The following is a 20,075-nucleotide window of genomic DNA, read 5'->3' on the forward strand; positions in this document are numbered from 1 at the left end:
GATGAAATATCTCATCTTTACAAAAACTAAGTGAAAAAGCACTTTTCTTTTCTTTTCTTTCTTTCTTTTTTTTTTTTTTTTTTTTTGAGATGGAGTCTCGCTCTGTCGCCAGGCTGGAGTGCAGTGGTGCAATCTCGGCTCACTGCCACCTCTGCCTCCCAGATTCAAGCAATTCTCCTGCCTCAGCCTCCTGAGTAGCTGGGACTACAGGCGCACACCACCACGCCCAGCTAAGTTTTGTATTTTTAGTAGAGTTGGGGCTTCACCATGTTGGCCAGGACGGTCTTGATCCCTTGACCTCTTGATCCACCCGCCTCAGCCTCCCAGAGTGCTGGGATTACAGGTGTGAGCCACCACGCCCAGCCAAAAGAGCACTTTTCTATAACAATGTGTTTTTCCAAATAAATGTAAAGTTTATATTCCTTAGGCTCAGGGTCTTTCTCCCTTAACAGTCTAGAATCTGATAAACACATATAGTTATCTGACTTTTCCTTTCTTAGATTCCATGCTATCTTCTGTCTTAATCCTGTTTTTCTTCAATGAGTGCATAATACTATTGATTAGATTTAAGCTTTCTGTATGATCTCATTCCTAGCATGTTCCCTTGAGATTGCACCCAGGACTCCAAGCTTACCTTCTTCCTAAGACTAGGTGTGTATTTACTAAAATTTTGTTGTTTTTTTCTACATGTAACTATCTCATTCATTATGTGTGTTATTTTACTGGTTAAGTTTCAGTTTTATAGGATTCTTGTGGGCAAGGGATGGACAATGCTGTGTAGTGAAAATAGTTCCCATTCCCTTATTCCCAACAATGAATAAATATCCAAAGCAGCTGTATTAAGAAGTATAATGGGGCCGAGCGTGGTGGCTCACGCCTGTAATCCCAGTACTTTGGGAGGCTGAAGCAGGTGGATCGTTTGAGGTCAGGGGTTCATGACCAACCTGGGCAACATGGAGAAACCCCATGGCTCTACAAAATATAAAAATTAGCTGGGTGTGGTGGGACATGCCTGTAGTCCCAGCTACTCGGGAGGCTGAGACAAGAGAATCACTTGAACCCGGGAGGCGGAGGTTGCAGTAAGCCAAGATGGCGCCACTACACTCCAGCCTGGGTGACAGAGCAAGACTGCATCTCAAAAAAAAAAAAAAAAGGAATGAGATGTCAGATTTTTTTGTTTTATTTGTTTGTATTCGAGACGGAAACAGGCTGTCACCCAGGCTGGAGTGCATGATAAGATCTCAGCTCACTGCAACCTCCGCCTCCTAGGTTCAAGCGATTTTCCTGCCTCAGCCTCCTGAGTAGCTCGAATTACAGGTGTCTACCACCACACAGCTAATTTTTATATTATTTAGTAGAGATGGGGTTTCACCATGTTGGCCAAGCTAGTCTTAAACTCCTAACCTTGTGATCTGCCCGCCTCGGCCTCCCAAAGTGCTGGGATTATAGGCATGAGCCACCATGCCCGGCCATCAAGTTTTTTTTTTTTGAGACAGTCTCGCTCTGTCACCCAGGCTGGAGAGCAGTGAGGGCATGTCAGCTCACTGCAACCTCCAGCTCCTGGGTTCAAGCGATTCTCCTCCTACCACAGCCTCTCAGGTAGCTGAGATTACAGGTGCCCACCACCATGCCCGGCTAATTTTTGAATTTTTAGTAGAGACAAGGTTTCACCATGTTGGCCAGGCTGGTCTGGAACTCCGGACATTAGGTGATCCACCCGCCTCAGCCTCCCAAAGTGCTGGGATTACAGCGGTGAGTCACTGTGCCCCACTGAGATATAGTGTTAAGATTAGGTTATAAAAAGACTGTGGCTGGCCAGGCATGGTTGCCCATGCCTATGATCTCAGTACTTTGGGAGGCCAAGGCAGGAGGATGGCTTGAGCCCAGGAGTTCAAGACCACCTTGGGCAACATGATAAGACTTTGTCTCTACAGAAAAATTTTTAAATCGCTGGGCATGGTGGTTTGTACCTGTGGTCCCAGCTACTCAGGCTGAAGTGAGGAGGCTCACTTGAGCCCTGGTGGTTGAGGCTGCAGTGAGCCACTCCAGCCTGGGCTACAGAGTGAGACCTTGTCAAAAAATACTGTGGCTTCCATTTTGGGTGCTCTCTATTCCTCTGTCTTAGATCATTCACTCTGGGAGAAGCCAGCTGCCAAAGGCATGCCTTCAGAGAGGCCCACATGAATGGTAATAGGCACATGAGTGAGCATGGAAGCTGATCCTTTCCTAGTTGAGCCTTGATGACCGCAGCTGTGGCTGGCAGAGCAGCAGCCTTTTGAAAGACCCTAAACCATAACTACCCAACTAAGTCTTCCAGATTACTGTCCTACAGAAACTATGAGATAATAAATGTTCATTGTTTTAGCTACTGAGTTTTGGGGTAGTTTGTTGTACTGCAATGGATAACTAATACACTGCCTAGGCTCCCCCTCCAGCCTGGCCTGTTTTATCTGAAACCTTCCAGTCTTCCAAGTCCCCACTTTTTCCTCAGAAATCAGTCTAATCCCAGGGTTGGATGGTTTTCATCTTGGATTAAGCCAGAGGCACACTAACCTCTGGACCCTAGCATCTTTACCTATAGAATGTGGGGATTTGTTGGGCGAGGTGATTTCCAGATTCCTTTTAGCCCTCAAGTTCTCTGCTTCTGCATTTCCCTAGGCTCTGTCTTCAGTTTAATCAAAATGAATATGAGAACTAATTGTTAGAATCAACCAAATTTTATTCACTTTGAGGATCTTGTTTACTAGGCTGACTTGTAGGGGTGGAAGGCAACAAGCAAATTAGGCTTATGAGGCTGCAGAATTGCATCTGTCTTGCTGACTCTTCAAAATCCTCAACTCTGGAATTTCCTCTTTCTCTTTCATTCTCAATTGTCACTTTGCCCAGGGCATACGACTTCAGCCAGTTAAGGTGGCCCCAGGAAAATCAGAAGCAGAAGCATAATACGGAGGAACCCAGAGACGCCCAGACTGGGGATAGCAGAAAGCTCAGCAAGCAAGATGGCTGACTTCTCAATCCAAGACTTGTAGAAACTGATGTTTGTGTATATTACAGGCCCACTGGTTCAGATGCAGTTTGATCTCTGGCTCACAACTCCTGCCAGAACCCAGAAATCTTCAATTTGACACATCAGGGGGTCTCCTCTACTGCCCAGAGAGAGAGAGAGAGGAATGTTGGCTAGGCCATGCATAGGGCAAAGGGAAGGAGGTGAACTCTTCAACAGTTTAGCCAAGAACTGTGGAGTTAGGCCTGTCCAGGCATTCCTGGGTTCACCCAGGGTCTCTGAAGATATGAGATGTGGAGGAAGCACACTGGGGAAGGGAAGGCCTGTGAAGGTACCCAAGGGGTGGTTCTTACAGTACACTGACTCATCTGCCCCACTGGGAGCTTAGAGCAGATCATAGCTTCACTGATGATGAGCTCAACTCTGTGCAGCAAGCTTTCATTTTGATAGTAGTCACTGCATGTCTGGAGATCAGTGAGGGGTACTTTCAGCTCCTTCAGTGTATAAGAAGACTTGATATCTATAGGGCCAAAAATTAAGACTCAAAGCCGTCTTAATTTAAAAGTGACTTTTAGCTGTGGATACAGATTTTGTGCCTTTGATTTTCAGAGATAGCTCTAATTTCAAATATTCTGCCACATGTTAGATAGCATCCTGATTTCTGGTTTGGGAAACAACCCAAAGGCTGAGCTCCCTGGCCCTGAACAAGGCTGAGGGCAGTGGCTCCTGTTTACATAGCACAAATCAATCACAGAAAAATCTTGTAATTTAGGAAAACCCAAAACAGTGAATGTGAAATTAAATTGTCTTCAGAATATATATTTATTTTTCCATAGAAATAAGGGGTAGATCTAATAAGAAGAATCAAGACTGTTGACTCAGAAATGAAGCTGTACTCTCCTAGCTAGTTTGACTCAGGGACTTTTGCTGACTGGCCTTACTTTCCTAAACACATCTTCATGTCTCCTTCCCCTGTCCACCTACCCACACACACTCTACCCAGGTGTGGAGAGAGAACTATATTACTTCTCAGATTGAGCAGAACTATTCTATCTCTAAATTCATTGCTCTGTCCTTTTCACTTTTAAAGTCTCAGCACTATTACTAAACAAGAACAAAAGCAGATATCAATAAGCAAAGAGATTATAGCAGAAGAAATATGCAAGAGGCAAAGAGTCATAGAGAATTTGAAGTCTGAAGCACCTCAGATTACTGGCCTAGAGGCTGCAATATATCTGGTGCTCTAGGGCTAGGATAGAGAGCAGGCAGAGAGAATGTTAGTCGAAGAAGTAGAACACAGAAAATCTATGTATCCTCACATTGGAATATTCCAGTATAGCCCCATCCAGTCACTCAGCAGGAGGTTGTATTCTTCTTCAGGTGGATTTCACATGAGGGAAGGCAGATGGGCAGGACAACAGGCTAACAGAAACTGGGTAGGCCAGTTCTACCACACTGATGGCACTAGATGTATTTGCTTGGAAATCAGGGTGGGGAATAATCTGGGACACAGGTTATTATCATCATTTCGGAGTCTGAGCAACCAAAGATTTGAAGGGACCCCACCAATATACTGTATTTCCTGGCATCCTTAGACCTGAGAAGAGAAGCAGAAGAGGTACCATGGGTTTCTTTTGACTCTGCCCTAGGTCATCATAGCAGAGCCCATTATTGTGGATATGGCATTTTTCCTCTAGTTCTTTTGAGGCTTTCATTGCTTCAACAAGTATTGAGCCTCTCCTGATAATATAAATGAGATTAAAATAGATATCTGACCCTCATAGGGCTGTGATCTTAAGGGATGTGTGTGTGTGTGTGTGTGTGTGTGTGTGTGTTTGTGTATGTGTGTTGGAGCAGGGAGAGAGACAAGCAACAAACAAATACACAATTTAAAATTGTGATGAATGTTATGAAGAAAACAAATAGAATTTTAAAGTAGAGAGTAAAGGAAGTGGGGAGAGTCTTTGGTTGGATGGTCAGGAAAGGTCTTGTTGAAGAGGTAACTCTTCAACTGAGTCCCAAAAGGAAGAAGTCAGCCATAAGAGCGATAAAAACATTCCAGACAGGGAATAGAGTGTACGTGGCCTTGAGGGTGAGAAAGAGCTTGGCAGTCTCCAGGAATTGAAAGAAAAGCTGGAGAATGGGATGAGGTTGGAAAAGTGGGCAGACACCTGGTGATTCATGGCTTGTGAGCCACAATGTTGCATTTGGGTTTTATTATAGGTGTCTGGGCAGCCACTGGAGGATTTGAAGGAGGGAGTGATATTATCTCACCTTTGACTTTACAAAGTCACTTTTTGGTGTGTATTGAAAGTAGTAAAACCTATTATACTATTGCAATGGTCCAGGGGTAGCTATGTTAGAGTCAAAGTATATTTTGGAAGTAAAACTGACAAGAATGGTATGTGCATTGGATGCGGAAGGTGAGGGAAAGTGAGATACCATATTTGTCTTGAATAACTGGTTATATTGTTGAATGAAATGGGGAAGACAGAGAGAGAAAAAGATTTGGGGACAGTGATGGTGGTAAAATTACCTTTTCTGACCATATTACCTTGGAGATGCCAAATGGAAGTGCATCCGGACTAGTGTTAGGGGTTAGAGATGCAAGTGTGAGTGTTATCAGCAAATATATGACATTTAAACCAAGGGAAATGGATGAGGGTGGATAATTAGAAATTACTTAATGGGTACAATGTACATTATTTGAGTGATAGATACCCTAAGAGCTCTGAGTTCACTGCTGTGGAGTCTAGGCATATAACAGAAATTACACTTGTACTCCATCAATATATACAAATAAATATTTTTTAAAAATAAGAGGAAAATATAAGCACGCTTTCTTTCAAAAGGAAAAAAAGATGGAGAAGTTTACTTAGGGATAGTGAAGAGGGCTCAGGACTGTGCATGTGAAGAGTGGTATGAGGTGTAGTCATGCTGCAAGGGAAGCGGCCCTTCCTGGGGGATGTCTTCTGAGTAGAGACTTTGATTTGAGGAATGGGGTGGGAGAATGTAACTATTTTTAGGTAGTCATTTCAATCAAGATGACGTTAAATTTGAAGAAGCCTGAAGTCTGAGAGTAGTTGCACTGAATTGAGTGCTAGAGAAGGAAATATTCAAACCCACTAATAATGCACAACATATGTACTGGGCAGTGCATGATAAGCCCCACCTCAACCTCAGCCCAGGGGGTGCTGCAGTCACCCAGGTGCCCTGACGGGTCTCCCCACAGCAGGGCCAGCACTCACTGGAAGCAGCTCGCCACTATCAGCATCCACTGCTCTGAGATGAGGGTGGCTGAGCAGATGTGAATCAAGCCCTGGCAGATGCTGACCTGCCCGGGCCACTGTCCCACACTAGCCCCCCAGCCTGAGGCAATGCCAGATGGGCTGCCCACAGACTGCTAACAAAAGAGAAAAAGATTTGGAAGGACGCAGCCTGGGATACTGCCCCTCTGCCCTCACCCCTCCATGGTTGTTTCCCAAACTCAGGTCCTCTTTCCTCCTTGCACAGATTCCCTTCCCTCGGTCCATCCAGGCATGCTGCCCTCTGGCTGAGGTGCCTTACGTGACTCCAGGAGATACTCTGGTTCATCCTCATCTGCACCTAGAGGGAGAATGGGGAATGTGAAAGGCACTCTTGATGTATTCTTGCTGCTACATAGGGCCCTCACCCGTGCCCTCTATGCCTTTCCTAGTCTGAAGCCCCTGTCCCTACCTAGGGCTTAACCCACCCAGGGGCTCACCTGAAATCCCCAGCAGAAGGAGCAGCGTGAATGCACAGCCAGCAGGGCCCATGTCTCTGTCCTCAGGTCCAGCCCTCCCTGCCTCTTGAACTCAGGATCCCAGGAAGAAGCCAGTGGAGAGTAGCTATAGAAGTGGGGTCAGAGCCAGCTTCTCCTCCTAGATGGATTCCTCTACTTTGGTCTTCACCCCCTGCTAGATCCTGTAATCTTAGCACTTTGGGAGGTCAAGGCAGGCAGATCACCTGAGATCCGGAGTTTGAGACCAGCCTGGCCAACATAGTGAAACCCCATCTCTACCAAAAATACAAAAATTAGCTGGGTGTGGTGGTGTGTGCTTGTAATCCCAGCTACTACTTGGGAAGCTGAGGCAGAAGAATTGCTTGAGCCTGAAAGTTGGAGGTTGCAGTGAGCCAAAATTGCGCCATTGCACTCCAGCCTGGATGACAGAGCAAGTCTTCATCTCCCCACCAAAAAAAAAGAATTGACTAGATTAACTAAGCCAGCCAGGCTCTGTGGCTCATGCCTGTAATCCCAGCACTTTGAGAAGCTGAGGCGAGCAGATCCCTTGAGGCCAGGAATTCAAGACCAGCCTGCCTGGCCAAAATGGCAAAACCCTGTCTCTACTAAGAAAACAAAAATTACCTGGGCATGGTAGCATATGCCTGTAATCTCAGCTACTTAGGAGGCTGAGGAAGGAGAATCGCTTAATCTTAGGAGGTAGAGGTAGCAGTGAGCTGAGATCAGCACTATGACACTCCAGCCTGGGCCACAGAGTGAGACTCTCTATCAAAATAATAATAATTAACTTGCAACTTTCTAGAGGCCAAGCCAAAAAAAAAAAAAAAAAAGTGTGCCATACACATTATATCATTGAATAATAAGAACAATACTCTTTAGTCAGGAGAAAATGTTTCCCCCTTGTAAAAAGCACACTGGTTAACATAATATACAGTTCTATAGGGGACCGAGAAACATTCCTCATTTTTTTAATTGTCTCTCAATGAATACAAACACTATGATTTTGAATCATGATTAAGGCATTTCTGTGAAGAGACGAACTAATTTAATTGAAGTATTTATATTTCTTGTTATGTAACTTGAAACAAAAGTGGAACTTAGAGAAGATGCCTCTTTCCTCTTTCAAATACCACTGCTTCCACCTATGCTTTGGCGAGGCCCATATTCTCTCAAAGACCTTTGGACTTTCTCGGCATTTTTTTGTAAACTGAGGAATCTAACTTGTATTTCCACACCTGTGGAAAGGATAGTTCCAGAGCCAAATAAAGGTATCAAAGATCTCAAGATGGCAAGTCTCATATCCCTGTATTTAAAAAAGAATGGTAAGGCCTCAGGACAAAAAGCAAAAATAATGTTCGCCATAATGCCCAGAAGTTTAAAATCTTTATTATAATTCAAGGTATGCTTTTGGTTTACAAAGTGACTAAATCTTCTAAGCATAAACTATTGTCTAGAAATGTTAAGGTAATTCTAAATAGTTTAATATATGTGATCAGTTACAGAAGCCTGATAGTGTTTTACATTTGCCTGACATTTTCATTCACACAGTGGCTATGTGAGTAAAGCATGTTTTCATTCCCTTTATAGATGAGGGAACTGAGGCCCTTGGAGGTTAAATGGCTTAACTAATTACACTGCACAGTAACAAAGCTATTTCTTCTATTTCCTAGTCTGTAATTATATTTAAACCCAGATCTTCTGAGTCAAAATCTAGCTAACTTTGCCTGCTTGCTACAGCAGCCTCCCAAGTCCAGGAAACCTCATTCATCCATCCAGCAATCACTTATTCAATACCCATACCAGCAACTGTTCTAGAATAGAGGTATGACAACAAAGGACAAGCCCCTGTCCTCAAAGAGGTTGTGTTGTAGTTGTAAGTCAGATCATGACAAGTACTTTGTTTAATAATAGGCTTAGGTACATAGGGATTTGGGAGTCAGACATAACTTTTAAATAAGATGGTCAGACAAGGCATCACTGAGGTGATTTCTGAGCAGAGCCGTGAGAGGTAAGAGAGGAAATGAGCCAGGTGGATAACTGAGAGAAGAGGGGTTGAATCATGGAGAACAGCATTACAAAGTTCCTGAGGCAGGGGTGTGCTTGGGACATTTGAGAAACATTATGGCCAGAGCAGAGTGAGTGAGGGGCTCCAGCAGTCAGAAATCAGGTCAGACAGGGTCTGTAGGCCTGATGATGTAGACTCTTGCAGGCTATTGTGAGGACTTCAGTTTTTATTCCTAGTGGAATGGGAAGATAGTTGATCTGACTTAAATTTTAAATGAATCACACTGGTGAGTGGTTTGATAATGGTCAAGGATAAAAGCAGGGAAACCAGGCAGAAAACTATTGCAGTAATCTGGGCAGGAGATGATGGTGGATTTGGACCAGGGATATAGAGACATGGTAAGAAGTGACAGATTCCGGTTGCACTGTGAAGGTAGAACACATGGGACCTGCTGATGGATTGGATGTGGCTGTGAGAAGAAGAGAGGAGTTAAGAATGACTCCAAGGTTTTTGGCCTGGGCCATTGGAAAAGTGGAAGTACTGTTTACTGAGATGGGACACACTGTAGAAGGCGAAGGTTTCTGGAGGGTAGATGAAGAGTTCATTTGTAGGCATACATTTAAGATGCTTGATAGATGTCCAGCTGGAGGCGTCCAGTAGGCACTTGAATATATAAATCTAGAATTTGGAGACTTGGCCCAAACTGGGGTGAAATTAGGGTATCATCAGCATGTCATAGTATTTAAAGCCATGAGACAAGGTAAGGTCACCTAGTGAGTGAATATAAGTAAAGCCCACTGTGAATGCTAAGGATTGAATCCACCTAAGTTTCATGAGATAAATAAGAACCAATAAGAGACTGAGAGGATAGCAGTGAGGTAGGCTGAGAACCAAGAGTAGCATCCTGGAAGCTGAGTAGAGAAAGTGTTTCGAGGAAGAAGGTGATAGGCTGCCAAATGCTGCAGATGGCTGAGAACCGACCATTGAATTTAGCATCATGGAACAGGCTCAAGAGAGAATAAAAGAGGAGTACTTTGAGATAGAAAAAGTAGTTCTACTGTAAAGGGAACAGAGAAACAGCTGGCAGAAGAGGCTGGGTGGCACAGTCTTTTGTCCTTGTTATTTTACAACAAGAGAGAAACTACATCCTGTTTGTATGCTAATGGAATTATGCAGCAAAGAGGAGGAAATTGATGACATAGGAAAGAAAGCAGATAGTGCTGCAGTGGTGTCCTTGAGCCGGGGACAGCTCCCAACTCACCAATTGGAAGGCGAGAATGCTTAGGTTGGAACACAGACAGGTTTTCCTGTAACAGGAGCAAAGGCCGTGGGTACAGATGCCAGTTGGTAGCAGGTGTGGTGGTGGAATTCCTCTGCTTATTGTTTCTGTTTCCTCAGTGAAACATAGAAGTTATCCATTGAGAATGAGGCTGGGAATGGAGGTATTGAGGACTTACGGAGAAGTGTGCTAATCATGTAGCAGTGTGGGAGATGAATGGACTTAGAAAAGAATAATGTGACTGCTGGGCAGCTGAAAGGATCCATGTGAATTTCAAGTGAAATTGGCATAGTTGTGTGTTCACCAGTGCTGCTCAGCAACGTGGGTAGAGTCATGGAGAGAGCAGAGGGTTGGCTGCAAGCAGGTTTTCAGAGGTAGGTATGATGAAGCGGGAACAGGGGAGTGATTACAATGAGAAATCATGAACTTAAGCTGGAAAGGAGGAAGGTAAAGAATGAGGAGGGTGTAGAGAGTAAAGCAAGATAAAGGCAGTAGATTATAAATCTTGATGGGAGTTGAAAACGATTGGAATTGGCCTTCTCGCTGCAAGGAGTTCAAGAAAGAACAAATGGGCCAGGTGCAGTGGCTCACACCTGTAATCCCAGCACTTTGGGAGGCCAAGGCAGGTGGATCGCTTGAGATCAGGAGTTCTAGATGAGCCTGAGCAATGTGGTGAAACTCTCGCCTCTCCTAAAAATCCAAAAATCAGCTGGGCTTGGTGGGGTGCGCACCTGTAATCCCAGCTATTCAGGAGGCTGAGGCAGGAGAATCACTTGAGCCCTGGAGGCAGAGGTTGCAGTGAGCCAAGATCACACCATTGCACTCCAGCCTGGGTGACAAAGCAAGACTCTGTCTCAAAAAAAAAAAAAAGGAAGAACAAATGGGTTGGCAAGGTGGGATACTTAAAATTAAGATTCTAGAAAGGGTGCAGGTATTGGTGATAATAAGGTCAGGAAGACCACGGAAGTGGTGCCTAAGGTCTAGTGAAAGATCATTTAATGTTAAAGGCAGGTTATGATGAAAAGACAGTGAATGTTGGAGGAGGGATAGGCGAGGGCTCCTCAGGAGTGTTCTGGGGTCTGTGCCCTCCCTCCCTGCCAGAGCTCCTGAAACTAGAGACTGGAATGGATCCATCGGCCAGAAGTCTTTGTTGACTGATCCTCAACTAAGATGTATCCAGCCAAACTGTGCTCCTTTTTTGACCACAGTTTTCCATTTGGTTCACAAAACCATTCTGGGAGACTTGGTGTTAGGAATTGTGTACTTACAACCAAAGCAGAATGCTCTTTCTCTCCAGCAGAACTGATGGAAAGAAATCTGAGAATTAATAGCTGTTATTAAAATATTAATAGATTTAACTCCCTCTTCTTCTGCTGCCTGCTGGGCATAATATATGGTTGAGTTTTTTCTTTATAATTACTAAGAAAATTTAAACAGCAGAGAAATGTGTAAGGTAAAATAGAAGGTTTCCTTTCTTACTGTCTCCACTTCTAGCACCTCATGGGTTGTTTGTGTCATTCCAGATCTCTCTCTTTTTCTTCTCTTGCTGCCTATCCATATATATTTGTGTGGGGCCCATATACACATGTCTGTGTAATATATATATATAATATGCATATATTTTCATCACAGAAAAACATGAAGATATTCTATATATCATTCTACATGCAGCTTAACTTTTTCAAAGTCCTTCCATGCCAGTATGTACTGACCTGATTACTGTTCTTTAGAATAGCTGCATAACATTCCACATACAGAAGTAGCCTAACATTAAAATCATGCCTGTGTTGATGGACACTTATATTTTCTTTATTTTTTGCTATTATAAATTATGCCAAAGTATATGTGTGTGTGTGTGTGTGTGTGTGTGTGTGTGTGCGTGTGTGTGTGTATTCTTTACCCTTCTTCTTGAGAAATTGCTTCGACAAGAATTGCTTTGACATAGAAGTATTAAAGAAAAGACAATGTGCATTTAAGAATCTGACCTCTATTGCCACATCATCCTCCAAACAGATGGCACCAATTCACAGTGATGGAGAGAATATCCCTTTCCCCATGTGCTCATTCACACTGATTATCTCTACCCCCAACCCCTAAATTTTGGCCAATTGGATGGGACCATTAGGAGAAAATATTTTAGCCAAAGCATATGGCACTAATTTGGAAGGAATAACTGAAATTTGGGAATTAAAAAATAGCATTATTTCATTCGTATTTTTTTATGTAAAGCATGGAATATTAATACTTCTCCAAAATTTAGGGCTCAACTTGAATAGATCTGGCCTTAACTAGTTCCTTAAAGAGGAAAGTGATCAGAGGAAGAGACGGAGCCTAATGGGAGTCATCAAAGCAATAAAAAAAGATCAGATCAGATTTCTGTTCCTTTGTTCCTGAAAATGTTGCTTCTAAATCTTTTTTTTTTTAACTGGAAGTTTACAAAAATTGCAAATTTTGTGCTAAACCCATATGAGGTACTGATGTCAGATTTCATATGAGTTTAATTCTGAGTTTGTGGTGATAAAGTTGGAAAGAAGTTTTATATCAATATTCAGGTTTTTAGATCTTTAAACTTTGACCTATTTTGGAAAGAGAGACCTGTAATAGTATATGTTTGGTATATAGTAGTACAGATTTAGAGTTAATAACGTTTTTCATTTGCTCATGCTTATTCTATATAGAATCTTTTATTTACGATCTCCAATTAAAAGTCATACTTCTTATCACTTGATAACTTTCTAACACTTCTGTCACAGAAACATTTGAAAACAAATCTTAAGTATGAAACCAGAGGAGCCAATTATAACTCTTTCTTTAAGAGAGTATTTTAACATATTGTGACTTTTATAGATATAATGAATATATACCTACCATGAAGTATATGGACAGACTCTGAATACATGTATGAGTATATGTGTGTTTTGAATACCTTTATTGTGAATTTATACTTGTCAGCACAATAATTACATACCCTTGAGTGTTTTATATTTGGGCATTCATGTAAGTGCACATCTGTTTAAATCTCAAAACAATCTTGCAATATGCACTTAAATGTTTTTGAGGCTCACTTTATGTCGTTGAGTAGAAGATAATAGAAAAGTAGCAGATGGCCAACAAGGATATGATTTGACAAGAGAAAAACTTAGTTACTTTAGTTCCTGAATTTAAAAAAATTTAATCAGTGTAAATTCACTTTAAGGAAATCTTAGGAGTGTTTCCATTGAAGTGCTTTGTTTGCATTTTGTTTTGTTTTGTTTTGTTTTGTTTTGTTTTGTTTTTGCAAGAGGCTGCTAGGCAGACAGGAGGGAAAGAAAGAGGCAAGAGGAAGAATATGGACACCTATCTAGTGTTTGGTGGATTTGAAATTTGAACCCATGTCTGTGGCTTCAAAGTTCATGCTCTTTCCACTTCTCCAAGAGTTTGCTTTCTGTTGACCTTTATCATTGGAAGAATTTCTCAATGCTGAGAGCAATTTTCCTAATGCTCTTAGATCTAAAAATGCTACTGACTGGATTATTCATGTTTGAACATGTAAAAATATTTTCTTGTTAAATTAAGTTTAATCTTATACTTAATGCTCCCTGTTTTATGGGAAGAACTTTGAAGCAAGAATCAAAAAATCAAATGACACTAATGCTTCCTAATTAGAGAAATCTCTTTTCAATGCAAACTAAAAATATATTGGCTGGTGTTCTAATCAGCTGTGCTTAATTCTAAGCACTAAATTCTGAACACTATGGATAAAACACTTTGTTCATTTCAGAAATAGCTAGACTTTTCCTAAGCTCTCATTAGGAAAAATAAAAAGAATAAATTAAGAAAATAAAGCCTGGCACAGTAGCTTACACCTCTAATATCAGCTTCTCAGGAGGTTGAGGCAGGAGAGTTGGTTGAGGCAGGAGGGTTGTTTGAGGCAGGAGGGTTGCTTGAGGCTAGGAATTCAAGACTAGTCTAGGCAACATAGAAAGACCCTGTCTCCAAAAGTAAAATTAAAACATTAAAAAATACCTTATAGTTTGAAAATCTGGTCAACATGAAGAAAAATGGCAATTTCATCTGTAGGCAGGGTGGTTATTGTGATCATATTTTGGTATTTGATTCCTATTGCTTGCTGCCAGTGGTGCTATTAGGAATATGTGTTTATGGAAGTCTCAGTGCTCATCATAGGAAAATGAGAACAGTCATACTATTTGTTTTTTCCATAAGTACCAGGTAGCTTTAATGAGCTATAAGAAAATTATATTATTTGTGCAGAGTACCATATTCAATTCTTAAAATAAAATAATTTGATGTGGTATAGTCATTTTGATATGGATATAGAAATATCCAAGATTTATCTCCACTATCTTATTTAATCCACATAAAATAAACATGTCTGTTAAGGTTATAGAGCTGAACTATTAAAATGGAGGAGTTGGTGATGGCAGCAGGGATTGACTGCAAATGGGCCCAAGGGCTCTTTCTGTGGTGATGGGAATGTTCTAAGTGATCTCATGGTAATGATTGCACAACTTTGTAAATTTACTAAAAATTATCTAATTGTATACTTCAAGTAGGTAAATTTTATGTCATGTAAACTATAATAAATCTGTTTAAATTTTTTTAAATAGAAAATATGACTATAGCTGACTCCAGAACTCTTAGAAAATCTAAAAGAACAAATTTAAATAACAAATCAGTTATTATTTATGAAACAAAGACGTAGTCATAGAGTTACCTTCCTTTCCCTCTCCTTCAGAGCTTACAAAGAAATTCTACCAAACTTTTAAGAAATAGATCATTCTAATGCTATTTTAAACTTTACTAGAACATAGAAAAGTGAAGGAGAGGCTTCTAGTTCCTTTTTATGAAGGTAAAATAACATTGACATTGAAACACAGAAAATATATTTCTCCTAAAAGAAAACCAGAGACCAGTTTTGTGTGTGAATATTGAAACAAAAATCTGTGAAAGAAAAATTATAAACATTTTATCATTTTATAGAATTCAGGATTACATTTGAAAAGAAATACAAAGAAAAATAAAAGTAATACACAAAACAGCAACATGGTATGAAGCTAAAGAGTTTCAGCTCTGGAGCTGGACTGCTGGTTTGGAATCCCAGCACCATCACTTCCTAGTTCCATGACCTTGGAGAAGTTTAAACATGGATGAATCCTACATAAATCCTTTGTGCCATTCAGTATTAACTAAAGGTTCTATAGGGGCTGAAAAGGAATTATTTGTAGCAGCAATGTCATTACCTCTTTACTTACGATAAGCAGAATAAATATAACAATGAACTCATCCATTATAAGGCATAAGATATTCAGTGTTCATTTTTCACTTCTTTCTTTTCTCATCAATAAAATGGGAACTGTTAAGTAAGAGAATATACTTCATAGGACACTTGAGAAGGCCAAGTGAGTAAAGCACTTAGGTAAGTGCCTGACACTTAATGTTGAAAATGAAAATAACTGCATAGTATATTATTTAAATTATTAATGACAAAATTTATTTTGTCATTTCTCTACTGTTGACTATTTAGATTTGCTGTTGTAAAGAACAATGCAATAAATATCTTCTTCTGGAAATTTATCTCCCCTTTCTATTTCCTGCAGATAGATTTTTAGAAGCTGAATTTTGGAGAAAAAGTAATAAACTCTTTAAAGACCCAAATTGCTCTTCAGTAAGATTGTACCCATTCCTACCAATGGTAGCTAAGAATGACTCTATTGCACCATCCTTGAACATCATCATTGTAAAGAAAGTGTTAGGGAATTTGATAAGCTAGAAACAGAATTTGATCATTCTATGTTAAATGATTCAAATGTTGAAAGGATAGAATACAACCGTAATTCAAATGTTATCCTGAAATGCCTGAAACTCAGAGAAATAGAAATGTTGTTAGTAATCCTCTAGATATATACCAGGAGTTAGGTTTTCCTTTTCAGATTCATATTTTATGTGGTATTAGGGTATTTGCTTTTTGTAACTTTAGCTATTTAATCTGATGGCGAATTTTTCCTAAAAACATAAATTAAAAATAACGTACCAAAACAAATGCCACTGGGGAAAAACTTTATATTTCAGCCTTACTTTTTTTTTGTATGTCTTCAATGGGGTTATAAAACCATATATCTTTCCAGTCTTCCTTATTTTTCCTTCTCCAGTTAACTTCATGCCAGTCTTTAAACTCTTTGGGAAGTGAGAATGGGTCAAGTTCCAGTAAAAGACTCATAAGCCCAGGCTGGGCGTGGTGACTCATGCCTGTAATCCCAGCACTTTAGGAGGCCAAGGCAGGCAGTCACTTGAGGTCAGGAGTTTGAGACCAGTCTGGCCAACATGGTGAAACTGCGTCTCTACCAAAAATACAAATATCAGCTGGGCATGGTGGTCCATGCCTATAATCCCAGTTACTTGGGAGGCTGAGCAGGAGAATCACTTGAACCCGGGAGGCAGAGGTTGCAGTGAGCCAGGATTGCACCACTGCCCTCCAGACTGGGGACAGAGTGAGACTCCGTCTCAAAAAGAAAAAAAAAAAAAAGACTCAGCAGCCCACACTGGACCAATGCAAAGCCATCCAATAAATTTGAATTTAGATGACTTTTCAGTTACAGTAAACCAGGAACGTTTATGGTCTTTTACAGGGAACAGGCATGAGGAATATCTAGACGTTCTGGGCACAGTTGCCATTAAAGTCTGGAAAGTAGAAAGAACCCATCTCTATACAGGCTTCATGCTGCTAAGGGAGAAGTCCCTTCACCTTAGTTAAGCATTGGTGTGTAAATCTTGCCTCACTTTTTCCCCTAAAACAATGTCTCCTCACTTTTTCCCCTAAAACACAAATTAACAGGGCACTGAGTCAGGGAACTGAATAGTTAGTTACAACTACTTATTTAAGACTTGAACAAATTAATATTAATATATTACTGATTTTTAACGGCTTTAACTCAGAAAGGTCAGTAACAAGAAAGGTTAGTATCAAGCTCCTAAGCAACTTAATTTTTTATATATATATTTGAATTCTCTACAACAGAGAAATCTGTTTACCTGTCACTTTTGCTATGGCTATGTTTTAGAGATAGCTACACTCAGTGACACTTGGTTAACATTTCAATTCAATATTGGAAACATGTTTTATGTACAGATTAACTGTTTTAAATTGTTTGCACAATTAAAAGACTACCACACTCCCGAGGTACATTGGCGCTTAGGCTCTCTCAGAATGTACGTTTCACTTGACTGTACACACTGTGGTCTCTGAGTATAACATGATTTGGTCAGGCCCTTTAAAATAGACCTGCATTTACATTTAAATCTCAGTTTTGGTAATCTTTATTGTTTGTTTTTACTTACAAGATAATTCTGAGAAAATGTCATTCTTTTGTGATCCTCGGATGTAAAAAGAAACAACTCAGAACCAAGTATTAGAATCTTCCTTTCCTGATTTTGTTGCAGATTCTATTTTCCTTGGGTTAAATTGAATGTTAAGCTTTCCTTCTATGCCCTGTCAACATTTGAACAATTTCTCTAAAATCTAAAGGTTTGTTCTCCAAACTCATGTACTAAGATATCTTTGAACCAAAACAAAACAAAACCCTTAAGCAGGGTTGGGTGTTTTTATGTGTGTATTTTTGTTGTTGTTTGAGATGTGGAAAGATTCTGTGATATCACAGTAAGATGTTTGTGTCTTATTTACTATAGACCTTTAAGGGCCAAATAAACTTTATTCCTTAGTTTATTAAATTCAGGGGCTAATAACGAGCTGTTTTACCAAGCCACAGAAATAACTCAGCCTCCCTTCCAGTCAACATCTGATAATGCGCTGAACAAATGTATATAAGGCTTTGGAAATTCCACAGTGAGTCTTCAAGTTCCACTGAATGTTTTACTCTTTGAAGAAGGTATGATATTTGGAGATGTACTCCTTGTTCAGCTCTTGGTCTGGCAAGAGTTTGAAAATCTCTGTTTATGGTTTGTCTCCTGTTTAGCAGAATTCTCAAACTGCAGTACTCAGTCTTCTCTGAGCTTATATCAAAGAATAGCAGTTTTTATCAATACTCATGAAAAATGGTTTTTTTAGAATGTCCAGCTTTTCTCCCAACAGTTGTAATGCTTTGACTTAGGAAATAGCCTTGGAAACATATGATACAGATCTATGGTTTGTTTCAGTTTTCAAAATAATAACACTAGTAATTAGTCATTTGTGTTAGGAAGGACCTTCATACCCATTATCTTGCTTAATCTCTTGCCCATATGGGACTTAATTTCTGCCACTAATCAACATAATATAAATGCTTAAAACAGTTAAGAACTTCCATGTTGTCAGTGACATTCTGACCTGTAAGAGACAGGCATCACTTATTATTCACTCTCATTTTGTTTTGAGGGCCCATGCCAACAACTTATACAATTTCACTCCTACATCTTAACGGAATTTGCAGAGAAAAATAGAAAGCAAGTGACATTTCTTTTTCTATTTTAGAGTATACAGGCTTAAATTTTCATTTTGTTGTTTATTATACTTTTTATTGCTCATAACAGTACTCTCAACTTAGATATTAAATGATTTTTCTACAAATATTTGGACGCAGATTACTTAGGAAGTATACAGATTCTTTATTGCCACTCTATTCGCTCCAAGCTGATTAGCATCATAAAGACTGAGGGCAGATAACCAGGGATAGGTCTTTCTTTTTTATTGTGCTGTTTATTTCTAGGGAAATGGAAGAAAAGTTTGGGAATGTTCTCTTCCCAGTAAATCTTTTTGCAATTTTTCTAATAGAATTACCTCATGGAATTATCAGTGTATTTGTCACCTGGAGTTGTTATTGGGAAATTTCTTCTGCATATTCTCTTTTCCCTCTTGATTCATATAGCTTAGTTGTACCATCAATGCCAAATCTATGTTCAGCTTCCTACATATATCTGGGAGATTTTCTTACAGGTTTTTATTGAAAGATCATTTATCTTTTTTATTTCCCATGTATCATATTTAGAGGTTTAGAATCTTATATCCCTTGTTAAGTATAACCCCCTTTATTATTGAAGCTCTCATACCAAACACTTTATGTCTTAGAATATTATCATTAATTTCCAAATCAACTGTCAGTCACCCAAGGGTATAAAGAATTATATAAAGTCATATAAAAGCTGTGCTTCTAAATATATTTTCTCCTTTTCAATCCATTTCAGTTTTTCCTTTTTACAAGCAAAACTACTTATTAATAAAAATGTGATGCTTTTACTTTCTTTTACTATCTGTTTTTAAAGATATGTCAGGAATGTGCTGTCTGAAAAGCCATCTGGATTATGGGATTGCAGTCAGGCTGGGTGGGGTTCCAGTCCCAGATCTGCCCTTTCCTGGTTTTGTGACTCTGGGCATGTTATTTATCCCCTAAGAACTTCAGATTTCACATTTTAAAATGGGACTAATTGTAGGACAGTGAGGATTAGAGTTGATGCATATGGCCCACGAAATGGAAGTCAATAAACATAGGTTTAATTATTACCATTACTTTTCAGTTTGGCATAGATCTTGTTGGCCAACCAATATATGAAATTCATAAGTCATTTTTGTAAAGAACGAGAAATCCACTTCTAGAATGTTATTAATTGAAAATATGAACTTTTTTTTTTTTTTTTGAGACAGAGTCTCATTCTGTTGCCCAGGCTGGAGTGTAGTGGTATGCTCCACTGGAGCCTTGACCTCCCAAGCTCAAGCAATTCTCCTGTCTCAGCCTTCTCAGTTGTGTAGACTGCAGGCATGCACCACCATGCCTGCCAAATTTTCTATTTTTTGTAGAGACAGGGTCTCACTTGTTGCCTGGGCTGGTCTCAAACTCCTGGGCTCAAGCAATCCTCACACTGCAGCTTCTCAAAGTGCTAGGATTACAGGCATGAGCCACCGACACTGGCCAAAATATGAACTTAAAAATTTTTATATCAGACCAAATTGTATCCATTAAAATATATTTAAGAGTTCTAATTCATATAGTTTCATACTTCTGCAAGTATTAAAATGAACAGCTCAACTATTCACTCA

The 20,075-nt window shown here is 39.9% G+C and overlaps 2 protein-coding genes across 3 annotated transcripts in view; one reads left to right on the plus strand and one right to left on the minus strand.

Annotated features, from left to right (window-relative positions):
- Nucleotides 1–6,801, minus strand: part of PRSS48 (serine protease 48) — a 59,798-nt gene extending 52,997 nt beyond the window's left edge. Inside the window, 3 exon segments of the mRNA XM_064384075.1 lie at nt 3,358–3,524; nt 6,572–6,610; nt 6,750–6,801. Coding sequence (XP_064240145.1) covers nt 3,358–3,524; nt 6,572–6,610; nt 6,750–6,801 — 258 coding nt within the window.
- The window catches only part of SH3D19 (SH3 domain containing 19), a 210,695-nt gene that overhangs the window by 53,950 nt on the left and 136,670 nt on the right, over nt 1–20,075 (plus strand). The window lies entirely within an intron of this gene.

The sequence above is a fragment of the Aotus nancymaae genome, unplaced genomic scaffold (genome assembly GCF_030222135.1).
Source record: "Aotus nancymaae isolate 86718 unplaced genomic scaffold, 86718_ANA_hifiasm-v0.15.2.pri h1tg000033l, whole genome shotgun sequence".
Lineage (NCBI taxonomy): Eukaryota > Metazoa > Chordata > Mammalia > Primates > Aotidae > Aotus > Aotus nancymaae.